Source organism: Monodon monoceros, unplaced genomic scaffold (genome assembly GCF_005190385.1).
Source record: "Monodon monoceros isolate NGI ecotype Baffin Bay Population unplaced genomic scaffold, NGI_Narwhal_1 Super_Scaffold_12, whole genome shotgun sequence".
NCBI classification, from domain to species: Eukaryota; Metazoa; Chordata; class Mammalia; order Artiodactyla; family Monodontidae; genus Monodon; species Monodon monoceros.
The window spans coordinates 42,619,069-42,638,175 of record NW_021703768.1 but is presented as its reverse complement, the minus strand read 5'-3'; the positions used below and the strand labels follow the sequence as shown (position 1 = coordinate 42,638,175).

Genomic DNA, 19,107 nt, shown 5'->3' with positions numbered 1-19,107 from the left:
TACAATATCAGGTTTAAGAAAAAAAATTACAATGATATTTTAAATGTGCAAGGTATACTGGGTTGAATTGTTATGTGGTTTTATCATGTCTCTGGCCCCCGCTGCAGAAGGCCACGTGTTGTCCTTTGGATCCTGGGATGGTCTGTTTGACCCACCATAGCTTTAACTTGCATTTGCAGAGCTGTGAAAGCTTATGTGATTCCCCTTGGCCTCACTGACAACCGATGTACAGAACAGGTTAGAGATTTGCCAGTCCCAGCTCAAAGCAAGCCCGCCAAGGGGGACCTCAAGTCCTCATCATCACCAGCTCTGCCTTCACATCATTATTTTTTCTGTGCAGATTAAAGTTGGCTGCTTGTTTACTCATGCTCTGATTTCCTAACTCCTTGTGGTCATAGCTAGCTTTCTTCATAAGATAGGTTGATCTAAGCTCAAAGTTGGGAAAGATAAAAATACAACTAGACAAAAATCCATTAGGGACTGTGTGGGGACCAAGTTTTTGTTGGGTCTTGGAAGGAATTGAAGGAGTCCCCAGAATGAGCTGTTAGGTACTATGTATTGAGATAGTTCCACCATTTATGAGCTCTGCTGAGCATATTTTCTCCACCCCTCTGTGTATTGTGTTTTGGTTTACTATTACTGTGGATTTGGTATCCTCAACTTATATCTTCTCTCTATGTCATTGTCATTTACCAGAGGTATTATCAATTTTGAGAAATGCAGAAGATGGTGCCCACAAGCTCCTCTTCTTCTTCCCCTTAACACTTGGGATTTTGACATTCAAAGGCCTTTATTAGGGGCTTCCCTGGTGGCGCAGTGGTTGGGAGTCCGCCTGCCGATGTAGGGGACACGGGTTCGTGCCCCGGTCTGGGAAGATCCCACATGCCGTGGAGCGGCTGGGCCCGTGAGCCATGACCGCTGAGCCTGTGCGTCCGGAGCCTGTGCTCCGCAACGGGAGAGGCCACAACAGTGAGAGGCCCGCGTACCGCAAAAAAAAAAAAAAAAAAAAAAAGACCTTTATTGTTTCTTCCTTAAATTCCTGTAAAAGTCAGAAGGTTCTTACTTATTTATTATTTTTCTTTATTCATTGCCAATTCTAAGGTGACTATATTTTTAAAATGAAGAATAGCCATCATTTATTGAATGCATATTGCTTGATTGACACTTCCCATCCCGTATCTTATCAATCTTAACAATAACCCTATTAAGAAGGTATTACTGGCCCCATTGTACACCACGAGGAAATGGAGGCTTAGAGACATTAAACTAAGTTCCCTTAGGGAGTAAGTGGCAGAGCAGAGATCAGATCCAGCTCTGACAGAATCCAAAATTTATAGCAAGCCCAAACTAGTGTGCAGACTGGATCCAGTCTAAAACAAATGAAGGCACAGATAATGTTTTCTAATTTGAATGAAATGCTGACCAACATTTAAAAATTAGGAGATTACTTTCAAAAGTCTGGATTCTAGCTTCTCTTTGAAGAAATTAGAAGATTGGGCACAGTGCGCTCATATTCCTGTATGGTAGCAGTCAGCCAGCCCTACGGAGTGGCTACTTCCCTTAGAGAAGGCGTATACTCTCAGGTGGACAAAATCCTCTCCTTCCTATTGCATGACACCTTGTGTAGCTCACCACCTCACCCAACTGGGTCACCTGCATGCCTTTGATTTTGCAGTCCTCATTCTAGTCTCTGGAGATGGTCTGTCTTTGGGTTGGAGTCCTGGCTTTATCATTTGCTAACTCTGTGACCTTGGACAAGTTGCTTAACTCCTTTAGTCCTCAGTTTTCTCATCTCTAAGATGGGGGTAAGAACAGTACCTAGCTCTTGAAGTTGTTTTGAAAGTATGGTAATCCACATAAAGTGCTTAGCATTGTGTCTAGTACCTCATAAGCTTTCTATAATAGTTAGGTGTTATTATTGACCACTATTCCAATCAACCACTCTCCTCAGAAAGTGGGGTTCAGCAAAGTTTGAACAAGAAACCTTTCCCAGGGTCAGCCTAAATTGTGAACTAGGCCATCAGAGCATTGGCCATGGAAGCATGATTATGTTGTAATAGGCAATAGAGAGTGTGGCTTTGACACAAGACTGACATGGTTCAAGTTTATCCTCTGACATTTTGGGGATCTTGGACAAATTATTTAACCTCTTTCTGACACATGTTCCTCATTCGTAAAATGGGTATGAGAATAATACCTACTTCATAAGGTTGGGTGAGGATCAAGTGAGTTAATACATGTAAAATGCTTCGGAACAGTGCTTGGTACATACCATGCACTCAGTGGATGTTACCTACTATTGAAAACAATTAATCACAGTGTGCTGTTTGCTTCTGGAGAGATGAAGATAGAATATTTTAAATTGGATTGTCATGAAAAATTTGGGAAATTTGGAGGCTAAGTTGCTGCCCTTCACTTCCCATCTCCTCAGTTTCCTGCAGTTCGGTTTCCATTTCCTCCATCCTCCTAAAATTGCAAATTTGAAGGCTAATCATCAAGTCACATCCAATGAACTCGACCTCATTTTCTAGAAGGGACAAGAACTTTAGAGATAAGCTAGCCTAATACTGTCAGTTCTCTAAAGGGAAACAGAGGCTGAGAGAAGCCCTGTGGCTTGCCCATCACTGACTTGTGACTGACCAAGAGCTATCGACTTCGTTGGCTGTATATTTACTAGATGACAGTGGGAATATGTCTATTTTCATAGGTGGTGGGGCTTGGACTCCAACATGTAGCTAGTGTAAGAACTCTCTTCTCTCTTTCAAACTTGCTCTTTCTGCCCCACAAACCTTGCTTAACGAGGCCGAGATCCAGTTAATATATTAAGAGGACTGCTCTGTCTTCCCCAGTGGGACCTAGGCCCTGTGACCCTCCATAGCTTGAAGACCTTGTTTCCTGATGGGTAATATTTTCCCTTCCCTGTGACTTGCCTCTCTGGGCCACGGTCTGATTTGCCTGCTGGCTCATTTGTTTCCTTGGGCTGCCTGCCTTGTTTGGCGGTTTTTAGTGAGCGTTCTGATCGATGCCAGGAGGTGAGGGGAAGGGCTCCGAATGGGCTCAATCATTGGACAAGCAGACTTGGTGATGGATGAGCCTTCTCCCCAGTGAGTTTTGGGTCAGGACAAGTCCAACTGATAAGTTTTTCCAAAACTGAGTAAGCCAGAAACAGTGTCAGCAGCATCTTACCACTTTTGTGGGTTTTGTATTGATTTTAAAGGAAATTCTCAGCGGCCGTTCCACATCTTACTAGAAATATAGCTACATCCATGATAAACTTAGATATATGCCATGTGAATTGTTTTAGAAATAACATTGGATGAGGCGTGAGAGGAAGGAAGAGAGGGTCTTTAAAAAAATCCCTTTCAAAATATTTTCTTTCTTCTAAGTATTGAAAAGGCCCACCATAACCCTTTCTTCTTCCAAATGATCTCATAGCTATTTATTGAAAGGAAATACCAAATGTTTATTTATTTTTTTAAAAGGAGCTTCTTCGGTCCTGATGATTCATGTCGATATAATTTTCCTCATGACTGCAGAGGCTCGTAGACAAAGCTATGCCCCAACTGATGTGCTGGTGTCCGAACAATTCCTGTCCTGGAGGAGGGTGTGCAGCCTTCTTTATTCCCCCTTCACAGACGTCCTTGAGCCCTTGAGACGGATGTGAGCGAGTGTTTTAGTCCTCATGCAAAACAACCATCTAAACATAACAGATGACATCAGCCCGGGCTTTTCAATTCCTGGATGGCAGCAGCGTGTTAATCCAGCCTTCATCCTGGATTTCATAAACTAAAACAAGAGAGCCTGGCAGGAGGACAGCGCTGCTGCTGGGTTGAGGAAATTGATGACGGGGAAGCATGCGGGCAACCCAGTGTATAAAACTCATAAACGTGTAGGCAGAGGCTCAGCTACCACTTTGGACGGCTTCTTCCCACCAGCAAAGACCCCGCCGCGGGAAGCGGAGCCCGAGCCGCCGCGGGAAACATGAAGAGCCTCCTGCTGCTGGCCACGCTCCTGGTCCCCGCGCACCTGGTGGCGGCCTGGAGCACCAAGTACGCGGTCGATTGCCCGGAGCGTTGTGACACTAACGAGTGCAAAAGCAGCCTGCGCTGTAAGAGGACGGTGCTGGACGACTGTGGCTGCTGCCGGGTGTGCGCCGCTGGTCCGGGAGAAACTTGCTACCGCACGGTCTCAGGCATGGATGGCGTGAAGTGTGGCCCCGGGCTGAGGTGTCAGTTTTACAGTCAGGAGGATGATTTTGGTGACGAGTTTGGTATCTGCAAAGGTAAAGAGTGACCCCTTTCTTCTCCCCGCCCAGGGCACACTGAGGGCTTTTAGCCAGCGCGAGAGATGAGGAGCCTTTTCTCAAATTGCAAAGAGGGAAAATGCAGGTGGGTTAGGGACCAGGTCCCACACTGATGCTGTCATAGAGAGAGAGAGAAAGATAACTCTGCAGATTGCAACTGAACCCAGTGTGCAAGAAAGCCCAGAAAGGAATACAGTATTTCACTCATTATGCCTGGGAGATTTTTTTTTCAAGTTCCCATTGAAGACTGTGTTGCCTCCTTTTCTGGAAAACTTCAGGAACTTGACAGGTAATCTGTTATGGATGGTTTAGGTGTCCTCTCTTCTGCAGTCAGTGATTACAGAGGTCTGCACTGGATAACCTCTTGGAGTGGTGGCTAGCCCTGCGGTTTAGTGATTCTTTGATCTTAAAAGGGTCCACGGGATGGAGGGCACCTCTCAAGATCAAATATTTCTGATGAACACTAATGCACTTTGTGAAATAGGGCAGCTTAAGTCATCTAGCAAAATGACTCACATTCTTGGAGGAAGATACCCTGAAGTATAAAACAAACCTCATTCCACTCTATAAAAGGTTTTGGTCATCTAGAAAAATGAGTGTAAGACCAGGAAAAATAACACCTAAAGAAAAACTAAAATTGGAACTCTGTAAAGAAAGAGGTTAGCACTCTTACAGACTTAAAGAAAAATGAAATTATAGCTAAACAATGTAGTTAAACATTTGTAGAATTTATTTCAAACTTAGTGACTGTAGTTTACAATGTTTAACATGTTTAGAAACGAAAGAACGGTGATTTTAAAATACTCTGTGTATGGATACCTCATGATCTCATGTTAAGAACTGTTATTAAGATTCAACACATATGTTATAGCCCCATTCATCAGCTTTACAGTACAAAGAAGCTTTTATTTTTATTTTTTATACATCTTTATTGGAGTATAATTACTTTACAATGCTGTGTTAGTTACTGCTGTACAGCAAAGTGAATCAGCTATAAAGAAGCTTTTAAAATTAAAGGGACTGAGAAGTTTCTAAATAATTCTTATTTTATGTGTTTAATACAACTGTAAGCTTTTATGAATGGTAATCATCCAGTATTGAGCTAATCCCATTAATTCTTTTAGAAAAATATTTTATAAATCAATTACCTTTTAGGCCACAAAACATACTAAAGGTTAGGAAATAAATGCTTGAACTTTTAGGAGAATTTTATTTTTTGCTTAGCTTATTTTTGTTTATAACCGATAAAAAGTAGAATAGTGAGGAAACATTTTCTCTGGTGGACATTCACATACATTTCTTTCAGTTGAGTAGGATCTCTATTTTCTGTAAATTATAGGGCTTATCAGCCAAGAAGAAAGTACTTCACACAGGGAAATTAGGGAGGAAGTGGTTAACACAATCATACTTATGATATAACAAGTATACGCCGTGGATTGCTTTTTCTCTTGGCATAAAAATTGACTCTGTATGTGTGATTGTAAATGTCCAATTACATATGGGTAAAGAAACAAGCTGTAAGGCATCTGGAGTCTTTAGCACTCCAATATTCACTGAATGATTGAGGTAGCTGTTAATAAGATATATTTTTAAAAGCTGTTTAGGATAGCTCTTGGACATCCTTCAGATTGCAAGTGAGTCTGGTTTCGAACATTTACTCTCTGCTGGAAATAGTGAGGCTGTGTGAACCTCAGCAGTTAGATACATTGTATTTTGCTATAGGCAAACTCTCTACTTTAGCTTTTTTTTAAAAGAACACCCCTATGAAAACTGTATACTTTAGCTGCATATCTGGATGTTTTTTAAATATTCAGATGTTTGGCGTCGCGTTGCCCAGATAACAATATTTATTGAACACCTACTATCTGCCCAGCATTATTCAGTACATTGAGGGATACAATAGAAGCATAACTGAGAATCTGGCTAAAGTTTTAGTTTTCAATATCACTGGAGACACAGTCAGATCCCAATGCTGTGTGCTTTTCTGCCAGATACTTTTTTCAGGATCCCTTTTAAGAACTATTCTTCCCAACAGAGAGGCCAATGTTTAAAACCAGGCGCTTCTCTAATCTGTAGGACAGAGTACAGCAGTCCTAAATCTCTTTAAAAAATGTAGTTCATTAATATCTATCTTGATCATTCTGTGGAATATTAGATTGCTAAAGACTTAGATGCCTCACAACTTGTTTCTTCCCCCATGTGGGATTGTACATTTACAAGGATATTCTTATGCCATGAGAATAAATATTCTGCTTGGCTGTTCAAGCCTGGCTAGTCTATTGAGCTGCTATTTACATCATAAAACCCATGTATTTTTACTAAATGAGTTTGTTCTCTTTTTCTCAATATAGTATGTTTTAGTCTAAGTATGAAAACATTGAAGCTCTAAAAGCTTCCAGATTTGGTTAGGTATACGAATACATTCTCAGCTTCCTTTTCATTTAGCATATTGGATCTTAGCTCTGCAGAGGGTTTTAGTAGTGAATCCTCTTAACATCTGGAGGAGTTAGGTACATTTGTACCACCATTTTGATAGATAAGGAAGTTGATAAGAGTTGGAGCAGATTGAGGTTTAGCCACTTCATGAAGAGCTAGGATGATCGCCCTCTTAGCCCCTGGTTAGTGTAAGCCCTTTCCTGTACCTTTACAACAGTAAACTGTCTGTGACTACAGGGGGTTCAAATACAGCATCATATCTCTTAAGCTCTGTGAGGAGCTGATGCACATGTCTATTCAATCGCCCACCTTCACTGAGCTGTCACAGAGGTAGCCCATGAGACCTTGTCTTTTGGTATCTAAGCAGAAAGTAGACAGAATTAAGACTGGTTCAAGGATATTGGTTACGTGTATCTGTCTTCAATTAAACTTCACAGCAAGACACTACAAGTGAGGCATCCACTATCTGGTCTTAGTGTGTGATTTCACATTTGTGACAAGGTTTCAATTTTCAAAGCCTGGGATTTTTGGAGAATTGGGTTTTATCTGATAGTCAATATTCATGAGATTTGTCCAATTCCTGAGGCTGTGCACACGGGCTGTGAGGATGGACGCTTATGTACAACAAGCAGCTCCCTCTCTCAACCTTCCCTTTATCCTTAGACTGTCCGTATGGCACCTTCGGGATGGAATGCAAGCAGACCTGCAGCTGTCAGTCGGGCATATGTGACAGGGTGACTGGCAAATGTCTGAAGTTTCCCTTCTTCCAATATTCAGTAGCCAAGGCTGCCAACCAGAGATTTGTTTCTCACACAGGTAAGAATTGATTCCTGTATAAACATTGAAACATAGCCTCATTTTCAGTTTGAATAAGAAAAAATATGGATGAGTAGAATAAGACGTTGGTTTAAATGATTTAGTTTCTTTTATTTAATTTAAGGGAAAGGTGGGAGGTTGTTGAAATTTGTTGCTTTTTTTCAAAGAAACCTCATTAATAATTTTGAAGGTTATATAATTTTTGTAAAGTTTACCCAGTTTATATGGAGGATAAATATGACTGATTACAGAAAAAACCTGTGCTAAAAAATAACCGAGATATACAAAGTTATTTAAATTCTTCAGTGATCTGTTTTACATACATACTAGACAAAGCTGCTTCTCTCCCAACTTCACATAGAAAGAGTACTCTGAGGAATTTATTGGATAAGACTTAAGAGCCAACATAGAAAATATAAAACATTTCTTTTTTTAAACCAAATGGAAGTGTTTAAATGGAATAATTCCAAGCATGCCTTTTTGTGGCTTTTGGAGAGAATAAGAGATAGTATCTGTGATTAAAATTTGGGAATCATCTCTAAACCTTTGAATGAAAGTGTGTGATGTTCACATACTGCTTGTTAGTGCTTCTGTATTTCTTACACAGGTTGTTAGAATGTGAGAAATACAGCCTATAAGACTATGCTATTAACCTATTTGGTTATCTTGTTGAATAAATTGTTAGTACAGTAAAGCTTTATTAAATTGGAAGTAGCTACATGTTTAAAATAACATGTAGCCAGAGCAACTGCTAGTATCAACAAACTGTATACTTTTCCCCCTCAGATACAAATAGTTGACAGTCCAAATCTATTTCAGTTTTTGTTTCTGGTTCTTTGCACTTCAAATTAAATAAGATTTGAAATATTGACAAATGTGCTTATTTCCCAGCTTTACCTCCTTCTTACATGTGGGTTCAGTTAAGTACATCAAGATAAAGGGGAAATACTGTGTTTTTCAGTGAATTATTATTTTTAAGTGTGGCTATGCCCTTAAACATTAATTTAAATTGAAAACCTGTTTTTAACCTATTAGGTGAATATCTACGTGAATACTTGATCTGGATATTGAGATCAGTATTAACATTATAAATACTTATGACTTGTCCCTATAGTTCTTGAAAAGCAAAATGGAAGAAAATTGAATTTTAAGTTCGGAAAAATTTTTTTGTTGAGGTGAAATTCACCTAACATAAAATTAACCTTTTTAAAGTGAACAATTCAGTGGCATTTGGTACATTCACAGTGTTGGGAAGCCACCACCTCTATCTAGTTCCAGAATACTTTTCTCAGCTCCAAATAAAATCAGTACCCATCAAGCAGTTACTCCCACTCCTCAACTCCTAGCAACCACAAATCTACGTTCTGAAATGAGGAATTTTTTGTTTGCTTGTTTTGTTTTGTTTTGGTTTTTGCGGTACGCGGGCCTCTCACTGTTGTGGCCTCTCCCGTTGCGGAGCACAGACTCCAGACGCGCAGGCTCAGCGGCCATGGTTCACAGGCCCAGTTGCTCAGCGGCATGTGGGATTTTCCCAGACCGGGGCACGAACCCGTGTCCCCTACATCGGCAGGCGGACTCTCAACCACTGCGCCACCAGGGAAGCCCTGAGACAAGGAATGCTTTGAATGGTTTGATTGTCTTTAGTACAGGGAAACCTATTACCTCAGCACAGCTAGCTGCCTCAAACACTTGTAGCTCCTTTTGTCTTATTTTGCTTTCTTAAAACCGTAGGCTACAAAGAACATTAAAGGAGCAACTTTAGAATCCCTCTTCACTCGTTTAAGATTGCACCTGAATCTTTCCCACCAAGAGAGAGTTAAATCCCTGGTGCATCTTTGTTGCTGTTTGGGATGAAGGTCTGGGGGGCTCTCGAGCTCCTCTGGAATATTCCTCAGTGATGGAACTCTGTTGTCTCACCTCCATCCTTCCTGCTGCACACACAGGAGCACATCCTCTGCTCCTCTGGACCCTTGTGCAGTCTCTTTCCCTCGGGCCTGTCACCCTCTCTCGTTTGCTTGCAGATTCTGCAAAAATCTTGACCACTGTATAGATGCCTTGGAAACAGATACACTTGACCCTTGAACAACATGGATTTGAACTGTGTGGATCCACGTATATGCACATTTTTTTCCCCAATAAACATAGCACCTGTATTTTCATGTTACAGATCTTTAGATTAACTAAGTGTGGGGAACAGTTTGTTTTCGATTAGAGATCACAATCCATGGAGTCAAAGAACTAGGGTTTGAGTCCTGATTCTATCCAAACCGTTTCAGCTTCCTGCCCTTGGGTGAGTCATTTACCAATTCCTTTGTTTGGGGGCAGATATAACAATAGGTGGGTTTTCTACTGCATGGGGGTTGGCATCCCTAACACCAGCGTTGTTCAAGGTCAACTGTATTTTGCTGGATGAAAGTTACATTAAGGGTTACACAAAAAATATTTCTGTGCCCAGATTAGGTATCAAGATTCTTATTAGAAATTTATGGAAAAAGCATTTTCTGACCTAAGGTGTTGCCTTTCCTGAGCTAAAGGAGCAACTAAGGATGACTATTAGTGTGACCTCGGTAAACCTTAATCAGGTTGAGGATGGAGCACAGAATATCCTAAAGACCTCGTGGGAAGGCTGCCCAGGAGCCCTTCCGTTCAGTTTTGCATTGTCCACATGGGACTTCCTGGGCTTCAGGTGCTACTGTTTACAGGAGGGGGCTTGGGGCCTCTGTCCTGTCTTGGGCTTCTTATCACCTCTGCAAAGCCTTTGTAAATGGCACCAAGGTTCCTCAGCACAGGGACCTCGGAGGTGCCTTTCATACCTTGATTGCATGAGGTTGTCTTCTCTAACTTTCTACCTGTTGGTCACAACATTCTTGGCAAATGGACTTCCTGGTTTCCCTTCTTCATTTGTTGTTGTTGTTGCTGTTTAGTAGTGAGCTCTCCACCTTTCTAAGATTGGGAATTCACAAGCCGTTTTTTTTTTTGGGGGGGGGGGGGTGTGGGGTAGTGGTAAGATTTATTGAGTTTCATGAATTTACATACATTCATTTAACTACTGGGCCATGCTAATCTTCATATAGCAGAATGTGCACTGCTAAAGCAAACACACCTCATTTTTCTTAGAAGCAGAGAACTTCATTTAAAAAACTCTAAATATTACAAATTTTTATGTAGAGCAAGAACTATCTTTATAAAAGTTCTGCCCTTTGGTCTGCCTTCTGCATTCTGGAGTCACATCGATAAGCTAATTCCTTTTCCATATCAGATAGTATAAGAATCTTACTTAGAGATCTATACTTACAGCATTTGCTCATTCCGAAAGTATTTATTAAGTGCCTACTATGTTCCAGGCACTGTTGCAACAGTGAACAAAACAAAGTCCCTGCCTTCATGGAGCTGATACTCTAGTGGTGGAGTGAGATAATACAGGGAACAAAAGACAAATGCATATATAGAATAATGTCAGGTGATAATAGGAGAAAGAAGAGAAATAATTCAAGGAGGTGCTAATTGATAGCAGGTGAACACAGCATAGACTCTTGGAATCTATTCAAGATTTCATTGTAAATCCATTGTAATACAAAAATAAGACAAAACCGTACTTGATCCTGAAGTTATAAACATTTGGACATGGTTTGTATTCCTTCTACTTTCAGAGCATGACATGGCATCTGGAGATGGCAATGCTGTGAGAGAAGAACTCGTGAAGGAGAATGCTGCCCGGTCTCCTGTAATGAAGTGGTTAAATCCACGCTGATCCTGGGCGGGATTTCCAAGAGAAGACTATTTTAATGATCATTCAACACACAGCCAACACTTTAGGAATTGTCTGTATTATAGCATATGGACATGTAACTTTTGGAGAATAAGTGTGATTCAGGGTGGGTCTAGAAAAAGAAAAAGTAGGCTACTAACAATCCATAAAATGCATATGACTGGAGACTCTTAGATATTTGTTAAATATTTGAATGCGTATAGATTTGTTTAATATGTGTTTATAGTAATAGTGAAGAACTAAAAATGCAACTTAGATAATCTTAACCTGGAGGGAGATCAGCCAAAGAGAAAGCTAGCCAAACCTGAAGACCACAGCGAGTCCACGGTTCTTGACTTGATGTACATTAATGTTGGGATATGGGCTGGAGGAAGAGTTAGGAGCAAGAGAAGGTGGCGCTGGGGGTGGGAGAGTATGACATTTAGATATTCCTTGTGGTAGCCTCAGTAGAATTTAATTGTGCTTTTTTTTCACTTTGGGAAAAGTGAAAACAAAACAGTCCCTGAAGGAAGTGGGATGTTGGAAGCTTGCAGGAGTTTGAGTAGTAGCCTTGAATTGAAGCAGGTTTCAAAGGGCTGCTAATGTAGTTCCCAGGTTACCGCATCTGAAGGATGGTTCTGGGGCACAGGGCAAACACACACTTCCATAAATGGCTTTAAAGAATGCCACCTCAGATTGAGAGAGCAAGGGAGTATTTTGCCCACTTGGGGGAAGTGTGAAGGTAAATATTTATATATTTTTGTAAACAGTTGTTAGTACAAGTCATCCTCCATACCCATATTTATCACCCTCTTGAGAAAATAAACATAATATTGTTGTTTAAAATGGTTAGAATAAAGGTATAACTCTATAAGGTTTTCAAACACCCAAGGCATGGTAAATTTATTATTAATAATTATAGTAATATTAACAGTAATAAGTATACGAGAAACCTAGAAAAATTTAGTCACTATGGATTTATAAAAGGTCAAAAACATGAGCAACAGAGGGAATTTATTTAAAAGTAAGTGCAGTGACATAGATGAGTTTTAAATTCAAAGTAGAAAAAGCTTTTTAGGAGGTTTGGAAGAGAGTCAATTTCAGCAGGAAATGTCAACTTTAAAATATAGTTCACATTAATGTATTTTTTTCTTTAAACTTGGTTGATAAGTGGAATTATGAGTACACTTGGAAGGATCTTAGCACAAACAGGACTGTTGTACTAGATTTTGTTAGGAAATATTTGCAGAAATATTTTATTTGGAGTGAAGAATTATTTAAGGATCATTTCACTATTTACCTGTATTTTATTCTCAAAGTTTGCCAACAGAGTTGTGAATGTGTGTGTGGCAGGGTCTTTGAATGTAAGCTGAATAAGCTGTTAGGATTTGTTTTAAAAGGACAAGTTTATTATTGATCAATAAAACAAGCAAGACAGCCTCTCCGAGTCCATTCATGACTTCGTTAATCATTAAAATATTTAAATGATTCATTCAAGGAATAACTCTTTAATACATATCAAAGGACAGGCTCCTCATGTAAATTTTCTGCTACAGATAAGCATCTTCTGTCAAAATGTGAGACCAGAACATGTATTTCTTTTTTTGTTGTTATTTATTTATTTTACATCTTTATTGGAGTATAATTGCTTTACAATGGTGTGTTAGTTTCTGCTTTATAACAAAGTGAATCAGTTATACATATACACATGTTCCCATATCTCTTACCTCTTGCGTCTCCGTCCCTCCCACCCTCCCTATCCCACCCCTCTAGGTGGTCACAAAGCACCGAGCTGATATCCCTGTGCTATGTGGCTGCTTCCCACTAGCTATCTACCTTAAGTTTGGTAGTGTATATATGTCCATGCCTCTCTCTCGCTTTGTCACAGCTTACCCTTCTCCCTCCCCATATCCTCAAGTCCACGAAATTGAGCTATTTGTAATGAGGTGGACAGAATATGTATTTCTGCCTCACATTTTTGGTCAACCGATGACTTAGAGCTTCCTGAAAAGTTGGTCCTTATACATTAACCTATCCCACAGAGGCAAAACCAAAACCAAAAACCAAAAACCAAAAAAACTTCTATTGGTGTTTGAAAGTGGTTACAAACCTTTCAGTTAGGCAAAGACAAACCTTTCAGTGCCCATAAAAGAGTAGTAAAAAAAAAAAAAAAGAGAGAGTAGTAACATACAGCTTTGAGGCTTGAGAGTATCATATTCAAGAATAGTATTAAATCCAACATTGTAAATCAACTATACTTCAATAAAATTTATAAAAAAGAATAGTATATGTTCACTCAGCCTAATATGCAAATTATGGAAACATTTTAAGTGAATCAATACGATACGGAAAAAATAATGTTTGTATTAGGAAAAACATCCAGTTCGCATGAATTAATTCTTTTTTTTAAGAGGGGAGAAACTGGATGTGAACGAGGTAATGTTACATTAATACAAGATATAAATATTATTATTAAATGAAACAGAAAGCACTGAAAATCTTAACTTTCACTAGTGTGCAATGAAGTTTCAGAATACACTCCCAGGGGGTGGGGTTACCTAAAGATCTGCCATCTTGACCTGAAGCCCAGGACGCAGTTCAGTTGTCCCTTTGGGGTAATGTAGATGGTGGAACATGAGCTAGACTAGGGCAGGCCTTGCCTCTGCTCCTGACCATGCAGCAACCACCTGTGTGACCATGGGCAATAAAGTCAAACAAAGGTGAGCTCACCCACTCTCAGTTGCAGGCATGTTTTCTAGCTTCCCAGCTTCACGCTACTGGGGGCTTTTGGTTTTCTTCATTCCAAACACTAGTACCTGTCTATCCTGAATTGCTCTGTCGTCTTCTGACTCTATTCTTCATAGCCGTGGTCTCCAAAATCTTTGGATTCTGCATGCTTTTGGATTGCAATTTTTTAAGCATGCAATTTTAAACTATATACATAGTATGGTATTTGTACATTATGCTCATTATAAAACATACACTAAAACTAGAAATTTTTAAAAAGATAAGAAATAAATAGAAATAGAAGTTCTGAGATTTTCTTCCTACATCCCAAGGGGCCATCCTGGGAAACACCGGAGAAGCAAAAGAAAATGCCATAGATCAGTGGTCCGGAATGAGGCCCAACCTCATTTGATATTAAAGAGAAACCAAGCTGGCACACATTCCATACAATAAATATTTCTGGAATGAATGGATGGATGGATGAGTGGATGAGTGAAAGGATGGATGGGTAGCTAGGAGGATGGTAGGATAGATGGGAAGAGAGATGGATGAGTAGATAGATGAGTGGATGACTGGAGGGATGAATGAATGAAGCTGGTGATAGGCCTTCTGTCTCCAGCAGAGCTGCCGCTACTGAGGGAGTAGGTAGCCTCTCATTTCCTTTCATCCGCCAGCTCCTCTCTTTCCTTAATGGCTAACTTATTGTGCCTATTGGGATTGAAAAAACCAGGGGCGGATGTTAGAGTCAACGAGTATGACAAATAGGGATGCCCAGAGCAACAGAGACAGGGAGTGCATCTCCCGCAGGCATTGCAGACATCACCGTGGTAGCAAAAATAAAGTAATTTCCTTGGTAGCCAGACTGGGTGGTCATTTTCTGTGAGAGGCAATCTGGGAGGACTGTTGTTTCCATCCTACACCTTATTCCTTCCCTTTACCTTGAGCTCCCTAGGAGAAAAGAATCCATAGATTTAATTCAACATCACACATATTTAGAGGGTGAATTGATTATTTCTGATTACCCATCAGTTAACATTAGTCATTAAACTAAGGCTCATCTTTAAAAGGGTATGTATTATAGAGCGGCGGTTCTCAAATTTTAATGTTCATCAGAACCCTTGATAAAACACAAATTACTGATTCAATATGTCTGAGGTGAGGCTCAAGGATTTTCCATTTTAACAAGTTTCCAGGTGATGCAGGTGCTGCTGGTCCAGGGACCGCACTTTGAGAATCACTGACATAGGGAAATCTAGATTTGCCTAGAAGGGAGATAATCTAAGGGGTATCAAAAGCAATCATTGTTGGCCTTATGAAAGAATGCACTGCAATATTTCTTAGCCACTTGGTTCATTTAATTTTTTGTTTGAAGATACTTTTTTTTTTTTTAATTTATTTATTTTTGGCTGTGTTGGGTCTTTGTTTCTGTGTGAGGGCTTTCTCTAGTTGTGGCAAGCGGGGGCCACTCTTCATCCCGGTGCGCGGGCCTCTCACTGTCGCGACCTCTCTTGTTGCGGAGCACAGACTCCAGACGCGCAGGCTCAGTAGTTGTGGCTCACGGGCCCAGTTGCTCCGCGGCATGTGGGATCCTCCCAGACCAGGACTCGAACCTGTGTCCCCTGCATTAGCAGGCAGATTCTCAACCACTGCGCCACCAGGGAAGCCCCTGTTTGAAGACACTTAACTTTATTTTTTTTTTTTTAAAGGGTGTATGTGGTTTTTTTTGTTTTTTTTGTTTTTTTTTAAAGCAGATGTTGGGGGTAGGAGTTTATTAATTAATTAATTTATTTTTGCTGTGTTGGGTCTTCGTTTCTGTGTGAGGGCTTCCTCTAGTTGTGGAAAGCGGGGGCCACTCTTCATCGCGGTGCGCGGGCCTCTCACCATCACCGTCTCTCTTGTTGCAGAGCACAGGCTCCAGACGCGCAGGCTCAGTAGTTGTGGCTCACGGCCCTAGTTGCTCCGCGGCATGTGGGATCCTCCCAGACCAGGGCTCGAACCCGTGTTGCCTGTATTGGCAGGCAGATTCTCAACCACTGCGCCACCAGGGAAGCCCTACTTAACTATTTAAGTAGCTGAGAAGATTGAAATGTCAGAAATGTTAAGCTAAACTGTGGAGACTTGTGAGGTACAAGTAGAAGATTATAGGAGGAGGATAGAGGTGGGAGAACCAAAGACTCAGAAAATAATCAAGGAGCCTCTGCACTCAAGAAGAGTGACGAGTGGTGCCATGCGTCATGGAGTGATCAGGCAGACCTGAAGAGTCCCTGGTGGCCAGAGTCGAGCAGTGTCCATGAAGAGGTCAGGGTGGAAGTGTGAATGAAGGGCATTGCATGCAGGTGAGCACTGTTCCAGAAGGTCATCTGGGAAGGACAGAACAGCAGTTAGTCTGCAAGTGGAGAGGAGAAACCCTAGTTACTAGCAGAGTATTTCTTTCTTTCTCTCCCCGTCACCCCCAAGATTAGAGAGACACCGTTCTAAGCTAACGGTTATCAGTCAGAGATGGAGATAAAGGCTTTCTGAAGCGATGGTATAGTTTGATGTGATTACATGAATCCAGTTTAGAAAATTCCACTTATATAGATTTTTAAGACACAACTTTTACATAGTAGCTATATTTATACACTTTTCAACCCCCTAGAAAATACAGCAGTGCATAGAAATCTGAGATCTTGGGGTTGAGAAGAGGGGCCTAAAGAATCAGTCTAAATCTTCTATTTTACAGATAAAAACACCCCTAGGTCCAAATAATTTCAGTGATAAAATGTTACGCTTGGTGGTGAAAACTCTGCTACTTATCATTGTACCACTTTTAGCCATTGATATTTAGAAATGAAAACATTAAAGTCTTTAGTTTACCTACCCCATATTTAGAAATATGCACACGCACACACAAACACGCATACACATATATATGAAAATTTAGAAAAGTATACACCCTTTCATGCAAAAATTGTACTTTTATAAGTTTATTCTAAGGAAATAATTTTTTAAAGTGTTCAAAAATGTTTTTACAACTAATTTTCCATCTTTTAAAGCATTGAAAAATTATAAGTGATGTGAAAAGGTCGTGGATAGGGTATTGGTTAAAGAAATGACAGTGGAGCCAAGAACAGACTCTGATTTAAACACTGAACATGATGAGTTACATAGTGATTGACGTGTTCACTGCAAAGCAGAGGGCGACAATGTATTTAGTGCGGTAGTGTGGCCGATGGTGGAGCACACAGGGTCTTCCTTGCTGAAACCACAATCAGGATGCAGAATCCTTTTAGATTTCCATGGCTCCCTCGCCCCAGCTGTTTTTTTTTTTTTTAAACATCTCTATTGGAGTATAATTGCTTTACAATGGTGTGTTAGTTTCTGCTGTATAACAAAGTGAACCACCCATACATATACATATATCCCCATATCTCCTTCCTCTTGTATCTCCCTCTCACCCTCCCTATCCCACCCCTCTAGGTGGACACAAAGCACCGAGCTGATCTCCCTGTGCTATGTGGCTGCTTCCCCCTAGCTATCTATTTTACGTTTGGTAGTGTATATGTGCCCATGCCACTCTCTCACTTTGTCCCAGCTTACCCTTCTCCCTCCCTGTGCCCTCAAGTCCATTCCCCAGCTGTTTTTTAAAGTGACACCTTTATCAGGTTTGCCTGAAACATTCACCTTAGTTTTCATAGAAACAACAATCCTCTTTTTGTGCTGCTAGCTTATTGATCTTTTCATATTTAAATTACGTAAAAGTGATAACTGGCACAAACAAGTTTGGGAAAAAATGCAACGGGCTCTTGGTATGTTTTTATTTCAACTGGTGTAAGTGCAAGTGTGCATATGCATCCTAGAGGGAGATCTGCCTGCCTGCATTCTTCAGTGGACACGAGGGATGTCAATAGTCCTATGTTATCCAGAGAGAATGGAGTTGCATGTGATTTCTCTGAGAATATTAATTGAAGGTTGCTTGAGAGCACCTCGACTGTATATTAAGTGAAAAAGTACACTACAATGCTATATGAATAGTATTATCTTTGTGAAAAAAATATAAATGGATAAAAATTGAGATATTAACAGTGATGCTTATTTTATTCTTTACATCTTTAGGTATTTTCTAGAGTTTTGCAGTTAGTTTTATAATTGAGAAAAAGAAAAAATTTCTTTCCAGTTTTGAAATTTTAAATTGTAGCAAATTTAAACAAGTGAAAACAAATTAGTGGTTTATTACATGCATGGTGAACTAAGAACATGATCCTATATTTCAGTTGTTTTAGATGTACTTTGTTGTCCTGACACTTTGTTAAATATAGAGATAGGGTTTCAAAGCAAGTAAATGTAGAGAATTGTAGTTTTCTTGCAAATACTAGAAAGGCTACAACACACATTAGCATACGTTGCACCTCTCTTGTGGAACAAATCTTGGTCCAACAGAAGCAAAGCCAGTGAATACTTAGAAAGTGTAGATAAAGGTCTCTGGATTATAAGTACACATTTTAAATTACAATATACCTTCCGCACCTATGCACAGAAATGCTATCTGCTTAAGCGGGTGGTCAGGCCACCAGGGTTTTTAAAGTATTTCCTGACACCTGTGAAGTTGGTAAATATTTCCTGTTTTTGTTGTGTCTAGAGAAAACAGGAATTAACAACTTGGAAGTGATTATTAAACAAACATTGTGAATGACTTCTACATAGGCCGTTCCCAGTATGAGATTTCATTTTCTTAAAATCTATCATAACATATTTCTCTTAAGGGAAAAAGTAGTTGTCATAATAATCTGACAACTGACTGAATGGTGGAAGATGAACCTTATACCCGGGAGGAATGGCCCCTATATTAGTGGCGGGATGTGTGCTCTGCGCTTTCAGAATTTAAATAGAAATCCAATTTGTAAGTCTTCAAAAGTAAGCAAAATTGAGAAAGTAAGCAATGACTATCTTTTCGATGGCTTTGTGCTAACTGTACATAGTTAACCTTTTTGAAAACTACTTTTGATTATTTTAAGTGCTATGGAAGGACCCTAGAGTTTTTGATCAGACAGAGCCACGATTAATTCACTGCAATACTCACTAGTTATTGACTTCAGTT

General features: G+C 40.1%; 1 protein-coding gene across 2 annotated transcripts; it reads left to right on the top strand.

Moving 5' to 3' along the window:
* Window positions 1–3,909: 3,909 nt before the first annotated feature.
* Window positions 3,910–12,738, top strand: ESM1 (endothelial cell specific molecule 1). Of its 2 annotated transcripts, XM_029218061.1 has the most exons (3): window positions 3,910–4,282; window positions 7,403–7,555; window positions 11,206–12,729. In XM_029218061.1, the coding sequence occupies exons 1-3, from the start codon at window positions 3,982–3,984 to the stop codon at window positions 11,304–11,306; spliced, it is 555 nt and encodes a 184-aa protein (XP_029073894.1). In that variant the 5' UTR covers window positions 3,910–3,981; the 3' UTR covers window positions 11,307–12,729. The 2 variants fall into 2 exon arrangements, with proteins under 2 accessions (XP_029073894.1, XP_029073895.1); XM_029218062.1 differs by lacking the exon at window positions 7,403–7,555 and having other exon boundaries at window positions 3,982–4,282; window positions 11,206–12,738.
* The last annotated feature ends 6,369 nt before the right edge of the window (window positions 12,739–19,107 follow it).

Excerpts from the sequence above, each read along its gene's own strand:
- ESM1 (XM_029218061.1), top strand. The coding sequence starts at position 3,982 with ATGAAGAGCCTCCTGCTGCTGGCCACGCTCCTGGTCCCCGCGCACCTG. Across the intron at positions 4,283-7,402 it reads CGAGTTTGGTATCTGCAAAG|ACTGTCCGTATGGCACCTTC; the intron begins GTAAAGAGTGAC and ends CTTTATCCTTAG. Across the intron at positions 7,556-11,205 it reads GAGATTTGTTTCTCACACAG|AGCATGACATGGCATCTGGA; the intron begins GTAAGAATTGAT and ends TTCTACTTTCAG.